General features: G+C 35.3%; 1 protein-coding gene across 1 annotated transcript; it reads left to right on the top strand.

Annotated features, from left to right (window-relative positions):
- The first annotated feature begins 1,987 nt into the window (after positions 1–1,987).
- LOC109191809 (transmembrane 9 superfamily member 11-like) lies at positions 1,988–4,616 on the top strand. Its single transcript, XM_019342485.1, has 2 exons — positions 1,988–2,148; positions 2,286–4,616. Exon 2 carries the CDS (start codon positions 2,380–2,382, stop codon positions 4,351–4,353), a length of 1,974 nt encoding a protein of 657 aa, XP_019198030.1. The 5' UTR covers positions 1,988–2,148; positions 2,286–2,379; the 3' UTR covers positions 4,354–4,616.
- Positions 4,617–9,154: the final 4,538 nt, after the last annotated feature.

The following is a 9,154-nucleotide window of genomic DNA, read 5'->3' as shown; positions in this document are numbered from 1 at the left end:
TTATTCCATAAGCGACGGTCCACACATTTGTGTGAATCATAAATAAAAAATATATTTTTAATATACTAAAAGTATTTTATTTGTATACGTAAAATACATTATTTGAAAATATATGATTATTTTATTATATTACTCCATATTATATTATTAAATAATATATGTTCAGTATACAAATAATGTACATTTAATATATTCAAAATGTATATTGTATGCATGATTCACACAATTATGTGGACCATGATCCATACAATTTGCCATAGTCAACATATCAAGAGGGAAATTCTAGGAGGGATGTATATCATTAAATTCCCCCAAATAGGGCTTTATTATTATTTTTTTTTTTTTTTTTTTTTTTTTTTTTTTTTTTTGTTTTTTGAGAAAATAGAGCTTTACTTTTAGTCACTTAGCTTAAATCTAAATAATTATATTTTTGCTTCCTTTACGTGATAAGTATAAACACGTAAAGAGACATTATTAGTATTGCAAGCTGTCTAATGCCTTATATAGAATATATTGTGAGATCTCCATCATGATCCTTATATTGATTTTAAAGCAAAGTTCTTTTTTTTTAAAAAAAATAAATAAATAATTGACATCTTCATAAATTTTAAATTAGTTTGTTTACATATTAAAATTTAATATTTTGTCTTTAAAAAAAATTAACATTTTGAAATAAAACTATTAGCATAATCATGATCTAGCATCTCATAATGAAGTAGCAATATTGTTTTAAATCTAATAATAATAATAATAATAATAATAATAATAATAATAATAATAATAATAATAATAATAATAATTGCGAATAAAGGAGAAGAGAAAAGGGTTTTAATTGGGAAGGGTAAATTATGTTCATTTCTTTAAAATATTAAGGATAAAGATGGAAAAAAAGTTAGGAAGCTAGGAGCTTATTTTGAAACGCTACCTTAGGTAGCGTTCCAAAATAAGCTCTTATTTTAAGCTAGGGGCTTGTTTTGGAAACATTACCAAACAGAGCTTATAGCTTATTAGTAGTTTAAAATAAACTATAAGCTCTTAAATAAGCTCTGTCAAACATAGCCTAATTTTTTCACAAATTCTTTCATAGAAAAAGTGATATAACTCTCAAAATTATGGTGTAATTATTTTATCACAAAATTAGGGTATAGATTCAATGTCTTACCCATTTAGTTTGGTATTGCACCGGTGTAACTCAGACTTTATAATTTTCCATAATTGATAATACTATCACATTAATATTTAGTAAAATTTATAATACATTTTTTATCAATCAAAATTAATTTATAGATAATATAAATAATGAGTCCATGTATATTTTAGTATAAAAGCTGAAGAATATCAAAAAGATATTATAGAAGTTGTGTACTTATTATTTAAATCAATTCATGAATATAATGTCAAACCTATGAATCTTTAAAAAGATTTTTTTTTTTTTTTTTAAAAAACTGCCTATTCATAAATTGATTATTAGCTATTTTACAAATCAAAAAGGTAAGTATTCTTATTTAAAAATAAAATTTACATAATAATTAATTATCAAAAAAAAATCCTATATAATATTCTCTCGCATTTTACATATTTTGTTTACTATTCAATACAACCAACTCTTTCTTCATTGCTTATATTTTTAGCTAAGTTGGTTGTTGGTTATGTTCACTTCTTATCCCTAAGTTATAACTAACATCGTAAAATTTGTTTTGTTTTTTTTTTTTTAATAGATCGTGCTCACTTGTTGTTCTTAAACTATAACTGACGTAGCAAATTTCATCGCTAGCTAATATTTTGTTAGAAAAATAACAAAAATTGTTCCTAAAGTATAACTGATATTGTAAATTTTCTTAGTTAATGTTTTGATTCGAACTTGTAACCTCCCATTTAGAATAGTGAGCTATAAAATAATACGGAGTATATTAAAACAAAAAGAATGAGACAAATAATACGTTTTTGTTATTGGGAGTATTTAAAATGTTTTTTGGAGGCATAGTAGTCATTTTCCAGTGAGGTCTGGAAGAGTGGCAAGATTTCTCACCGACGGAGTCACGGAGAGAGTGGGTATAAATCCTCAGTCGTGACTTCAAAGTCATCTGCTTCTCGCTCATTCTCTCGCTGCTGCACACTTTCACTGCCTCGCATTGTCTTCCATTCAAGGTTAGTTGGATCTGCATTTTCTAGCTTTCCTCATTAGCAACTTTCTATTCAGAATCTGATCTGATTTTACATTCGTAACTGCCCTTGAATTGTCTTCAATGCATGCATTGGTTGATTGTTATTATCTTGATTTGCAGTGAAACCCGCATTGAGTTTTCATAGGTCATAGAATTGTACAACTTATTTTCTTGATCTGGGTCGACAAGATCTGGTCAAGGAAGCTATAGAAGAATGGGGTTTGTTGAGAATTTCAAGATCTGGGTTTTGTTTATCTGCTTGGCATGGGGATTGGGTCATGGGTTTTATCTGCCTGGTAATTATCCTCACAAGTATGGGGTTGGTGATTTTTTGAATGTAAAGGTCAATTCACTGACGTCAATTGACACCGAGATACCCTTTACTTACTATAGCTTGCCCTTCTGTAAGCCCCCAGAGGGTGTTAAGGACAGTGCTGAGAATCTCGGCGAGCTCCTCGTGGGGGATAGGATTGAAAATTCTCCCTACAGGTTTAAGATGTTCTCAAATGAGACTGAAATTTTCCTCTGTCAGTCAAAGCCATTGTCAGGGGAGGAGTTTAAGCTTTTGACGAAGAGGATTGATGAGATGTATCAAGTGAATTTGATTCTAGATAATTTGCCTGCTATTCGATATACTAGGAAGGAAGGGTTTGTCTTGAGGTGGACTGGGTATCCAGTTGGGATTAAAGTCCAAGAAGCCTATTATGTGTTTAATCACTTGAAGTTTACTGTTCTTGTTCACAAATATGAAGAGCCCAATGTAGCTCGGGTGATGGGTACGGGAGATGCTGCTGAGATGATCCCAACCGTTGGGGGTGCTGGATCTGAGGCACCAGGATATATGGTCGTCGGTTTTGAGGTTGTCCCATGTAGTTTCCAGCACAATGCTGATTCAATTAAGAATTTGAAAATGTATGATAAGTATCCGTCTCCTATTAAGTGTGATCCCTCTACAGTTGGCATGGCTATAAAAGAAAATGAGCCTGTGGCCTTTACCTATGAGGTTAACTTTGTTGAGAGTGATATCAAGTGGCCTTCAAGATGGGATGCTTATTTGAAGATGGAAGGGGCAAAGGTGCATTGGTTCTCCATCCTGAATTCCCTCATGGTGATCACTTTCTTGGCTGGAATTGTGTTTGTGATCCTGTTGAGGACAGTACGGAGAGATCTGACTAGATATGAAGAGCTTGACAAAGAGGCTCAAGCCCAGATGAACGAGGAGCTATCAGGGTGGAAACTTGTTGTAAGTGATGTCTTTCGAGCTCCAAGCAATCCAACACTCCTGTGTGTGATGGTTGGGGATGGTGTTCAGATCCTAGGGATGGGAGTTGTGACTATTCTGTTTGCTGCTCTTGGATTCATGTCCCCTGCTTCTCGTGGAACATTGATTACAGGTATGCTGTTTTTCTACATGATTCTTGGTGTTGCAGCTGGTTATGTCGCGGTTCGTCTCTGGAGGACAATCTTCTGTGGTGACACCAATGGCTGGGCTTCAGTTTCATGGAAAGCTGCATGTTTCTTCCCTGGGATTTCATTCCTTATTCTGACCACTTTGAATTTCTTATTGTGGGGTAGTCATAGTACAGGAGCCATTCCATTTTCCCTGTTTGTTATTCTCATTTTGCTTTGGTTCTGTATCTCAGTTCCCCTTACCCTTATTGGGGGTTACCTTGGGGCAAAGTCGCCTCATTTTGAATACCCAGTCCGAACCAACCAGATCCCCCGTGAAATTCCACCTCAAAAATACCCATCTTGGCTTCTAGTCCTTGGTGCCGGTACCTTACCTTTTGGTACACTTTTCATTGAGCTTTTCTTCATCATGTCTAGCATCTGGATGGGTCGTGTGTACTATGTGTTTGGGTTTCTCCTTATTGTTATGATCCTTCTTGTTGCGGTGTGTGCTGAGGTGTCTCTTGTCCTAACTTACATGCATCTTTGCGTCGAGGATTGGAAATGGTGGTGGAAGTCCTTCTTTGCTTCTGGGTCGGTTGCTATATACATTTTCCTCTACTCCATTAACTATCTAATATTTGATCTTAAGAGTTTGAGTGGACCTGTTTCTGCTACGCTTTACCTGGGCTATTCATTGTTCATGGTTCTGGCAATCATGCTGGCAACTGGCACAGTGGGGTTCCTTTCCTCTTTCTGGTTTGTATACTACTTGTTCTCTTCTGTGAAGCTGGATTGAAGACAGGGATTTCAGGGAAAAGAAAAAAAACAGTTACATCTTCGAAAATCGTACAATTTACTTATATTGCTTTTCTTATGATTGCTGTTTTGTAGGAAGCTGAAAAAAACAATAAACTTGATAAGCTATAAAATTTTTGTTATTCTTTATTACGTCATCGATTCGTAAGCTTCAGTAGATGGTATGTATTGTGAGTGTTGGATACTTAACATGAATGCTTTGTTGTTCATTTCACTTTGGTTATCAAGTAGTGATTATATCAATTTCTTTTTTATTTGTTTTGTTGGTCATTGTAATGGTTTGCTCACTCTTAGTTAGTGTTGCAAAAACTCCGCCTAGGCGCTAGGCGTTCGCAGGTCGCCTAGCGTATGACCATAATCGGTGGTCTAGGCGGTCGACTAGACTGTCTAATCGTCGCCTAGGCCTCCTAGGTGCTAACTAGGCCGACTAAGCACTACCTAGGCACCAACTAGGTCGTTTAGTCGGCCGATTAGTTGTTGTATTTCTTTCAATTCTTGGTCTGTGATAGGGCTAAGGGCTGCTCAAGTAGGCTGAGAATTTCCTTCATGAGTTGGGGTAAGGATTGTTTTCAACTCTTGGGTCTAAAGCCAAGGCTTCGCCAATTTCTAATTAGTCATTTTTATAATCGAATTTGGCCTATGTTTGGTCCGTAGTTTTGTAACAAGTTTTCATCAATAAAGAAATTCTTTATGCTTGTAAGAATTTATTGATGATGAGGGACCTGGACGTGACCACAAGTTAGTGGTTGCTTTGACTTTAATGTCTATTTATTTACAAGATCAGAAAAATGTCATGAGGGACCTGGACGTGACCACAAGTTCGTGGTTGCTTTGACTTTAATGTCTATTTATTTACAAGATAAGAAAAATGTCAACTAATTTGGCACAGCAGTAAGCAGTTATACAACATGGCTCCCACAAAGAATCCACATTTCAACTTCAACGATAAACAATTAAATCGGGGTGGCCAAGGCAACTTCAGTTTAATTGTTATACTATGAATCATGATTTATCTTGCATTGTGGACCTTAGTTTAAAAATTATGTGTTATTATCTGGTTAACATTGTGCTTAATATAAATATAGAGGATTCTCTCCCTAGCCTTCTAGGGGTTTTCTCTCTCTCCCTAGCCTTCTAGGATTTTCTCGGTCTTCGGCTTTGGCTCTCTCTGGCAAACTTTGTCAATTCTCTCTGGTTTTCTGCAACGGACTATTACGTTGATAATGATGACGTTGTCTCTAGCAACTGGTGATGCGGTGGCGGAACTCACGTTACGTTGTGCTGATATCACAATAGCAGAGGAGGAGATCGACTTCACTCTGGCAATTGCGGTGTCCAAACAAGGGCAACAATGGTGAGGAGATGTGGATTTTGGTTGGGCTCCTTACGGGCCGCATAGTGAACCTTGAGCTTATGTAACAGGTTATGACATTAGTTTGGAGGCCAGTAAAAGGAGTGCAAATTTCTGAAGTATAGTCGAATCTGTTCATGTTTGTGTTTTTTTATGTGTCTGACATGCACCGAGTTTTGGACGAGGGTGCTTGGTCCTTTGAGAATAGTACTTTAGTGTGCAAGCAGGTCCAACATGGTGAGCTGCCCGGGCATGTGACTCTTGGCTCTGTGGTCATGTGGGTGCAGTTGCATGATCTCCTGGTTGGGTATACGTCAAATGTTATTCTAGAGCAGATTGGCAACTTCATCGGATCTTTTATGCATTGCGATGACAGGCAGATTGGAGGTCCATGGAAAGCCTTTTATCGAGTTAGAGTGCCTATCCCGGTGGCTAAACCGCTGAAGCGCCGCATGAAGCTAATAAAGCGTGATAAATCGTAGTGATGGGTCTCTTTCAAATATGAACGCTTTCACTCCTTCTGCTTCTTCTATGGACTACTATGACACATAGATAAATTTTGCCTTGCAACGCGAAAGACGACCATGCCGTCTGATCAGTACCCTTACGTGGCGTGGATGCGTGCGGGCTTGAATCGCGGTCCAAGGATAGTAAGAGAACGGTGGTTGGTGCCTGTGGGTGGTTAGCCTAGAAAAGGTGTGGTGGATGAGCTGGGAAGTGGAGATAAGGGTGGTTCGGGTGGGGTGCTTGATAAGTGTTTATTTGTCTATAGTTTTCATCTTTTCACTAAGTCATTTTGCTTATAGATCAATCCAATTTCATGAGATTATGAATAAATTGTGTTATTTTGCAAGGAGTTTGGTTTGGAAAGCTTTGGAAGACAATATGAATATTTTCATGCATTTTGAAGGGCATTGGAGTCAAGTGGAGCATTGTGGATACATTTAGAGTCAATGAGAGCCAAATACGAAGCTATGGAGATGGATACAATACTTCCAAGGGAGCCTAAGAGTGGTGTATTCAATGGTCTTAGTCATTTGGGCAAACCAAAGCAAAAGAGGAGCAAAAGATCAAGGCATTGCAATTCTCGCACTGCACGTCGACGTCTTAGTATTTGGACCATATCTCAACCTAGGAATGTCTAAATAAAGTGATTCTTGCACCACTTGAAAGAAGACTCGAAGGATTACAACTTCATGAAGACCTCAAAGTATAACTCTGAATATAAAAAGGTCAAAATCAGCCTACAAATCAAAGTATCGTTGTAAAGAGACTTTGGACGCGTCGAGAGTTGGCAGACATGTCGAATTTGCATTCTGTAAATGCTCGACGCATCGAGAGCCTCATAGATCTGCGATTTCCAGCCGGCCCTTGCTCCTATTTAACATAATACTTTTAGGGCACACAATGCATTGTGCACCCTGGTGCATGATATAATTTGTCAATAGAATTTAAGAGTGTGCTTCATCTCAACTAAAAGCCTCACTCATGATGTGACATTAGTTAATTGGTTACTAAATTCTCCTTTTTTTTTTTTTTTTGAAAGAACCAAATTCTCTTTTTAACTAGTGGTGTGTTAACTAATTCATGAGCATTAAATGATTACAAGCAAAATTAAGAGGCGAAATTTACGAGTAAAAAGTATTTTTCAAAATTAAAAATAAAATAAAAATTTGACGGCATGTGTTCTCTCTAAGGACATCTCGAATAGTGAAGATTAAAGGGGAGAAAAGGGAGAGAAACAGAAGGAACACTATTGAAGGGGAAAGAAGATTATCTTCTGAAAAGAAAATTCTGATGGGGACATCTTTTTTTTTTTTTTTTTTTTTTTTTAATATTCGATTTTGAATGTTAATTTATTCCATAGACAATTTTAAAGGCGAATATTAATTTATGAAATTATATTTTGATTACTTTATAAAATTATATTTTATAATTAAAAAATTATTCCGTATTATTTTTGTTTAAAATTGAAATTGTAATTATAATGTTGAAATTATTAATTACTCCGTATAAAAAAGTGAATAAAATAATATATGATAGGTAGGAGTGTATACGGTTTGGCTTAAAAAAAAAAAAAAAAAAAAAAAAAAAAAAAAAAGAGAGAAAAAAGGAAAAGAGTTGGAGAAAAAAAATAAGAGAAGAAATTATAAAGTGATATGGAAGAATTGAATTTAGAAATTGAAAATGAAATCGTGAACCATTGCGATAATTGTTATTCAGTGGACCATGATCCACAGTGCTATGTCGACCATGATCGTTAAATAAAACTGTAATAGAATTAAAATGATATTTTAGTATTGCTAAAATGAAACAAGTGTGTGTGAAAAATAAAACTAAAAAATAGAGTTCATTCAACAACGTAATTGTCATATGAAACTATAGTATAATTAAAATGATATTTTAGTGTTGTTATAATTAAATTAGTGTATGTGAAAAATGAAACTAAAATCCAGATCATACAATAACATATATAGTCAAATGAACCTAGAGTGTAATTAAAATAATACTCTAATATTGCTATAATTAAATTAGTGCGTGGAAAATGAAACTACAAAATAGAACTCATGCAATAATGTATATTGTCAAATTAAACTGTGATAAAATTAAAATGATACTTTGATATTACTATAATGAAATCAATGTGTATAAAAAATAAAACTGAAAAATAGAACAATATTATCAAATAAAATTGAAGCATAATTAGAATTAGTATTGTCAAAATGGTTCGAAGCCCGCGGGTTGGCCCGCAACCGCCCCGCGATGGGGCGGGTTAGGGTCATGAAAAAACAGGCCCGTGAAAATGCGGGCTTAAAGAGGCGGGCCAAAATTAACCCGCAACCCGTGCGGGTTAGCCCGCACGGGCTGCGGGCCGGCCCGCGGACTAAACCTATTACAAAATTAAAAAAAATAAAAAAATAAATATACGTTACACAGCAAGGCAGAATTCTGCCTTGCTGTGTAACATTATATATATATATATATATATATATATATATATATATATATATATATATATATGAGATTAATATTTTTAAAATATTAATTTTAAAATTTTTTATACACTAGAAAAAAGTTCATGAGCCAGCCAGCGGTTTTAACATGTTTATTAGTTTATGTACTATTTATTATTATTATTTTTTAATTTAAGTAATGACTCACGGACCAGCCCGCAAAGCCCGCATGGGGTGGGCTTGGGCTGTGTAGTTCCAAGCCCGCGGTTTCGCGGGCCGGCCCGCAAAAGCCTGCCAAATAAAAAGTCCGCATTGGGGCGGGCCTAATGGGGCGGGCTGGCCCGCATTGACACCCCTAATTAGAATGATATTTACTTCATAAACCATGTTACAAGTAAAAATTTGCCCCATTGTGAATGCTAAGGCCTCAAAAAAAAAATGAAAAATAAAAAACTACAAAAAATATAGTTGAGTTG

The sequence above is a fragment of the Ipomoea nil genome, unplaced genomic scaffold (genome assembly GCF_001879475.1).
Source record: "Ipomoea nil cultivar Tokyo-kokei standard unplaced genomic scaffold, Asagao_1.1 scaffold1720, whole genome shotgun sequence".
NCBI classification, from domain to species: Eukaryota; Viridiplantae; Streptophyta; class Magnoliopsida; order Solanales; family Convolvulaceae; genus Ipomoea; species Ipomoea nil.
The sequence above is the reverse complement of the archived record's forward strand: the minus strand, read 5'-3'. Positions and strand labels throughout refer to the sequence as shown.

Bases quoted from the DNA above. Each gene is read 5' to 3' on its own strand.
- LOC109191809 (XM_019342485.1), top strand. From the start codon at position 2,380: ATGGGGTTTGTTGAGAATTTCAAGATCTGGGTTTTGTTTATCTGCTTG.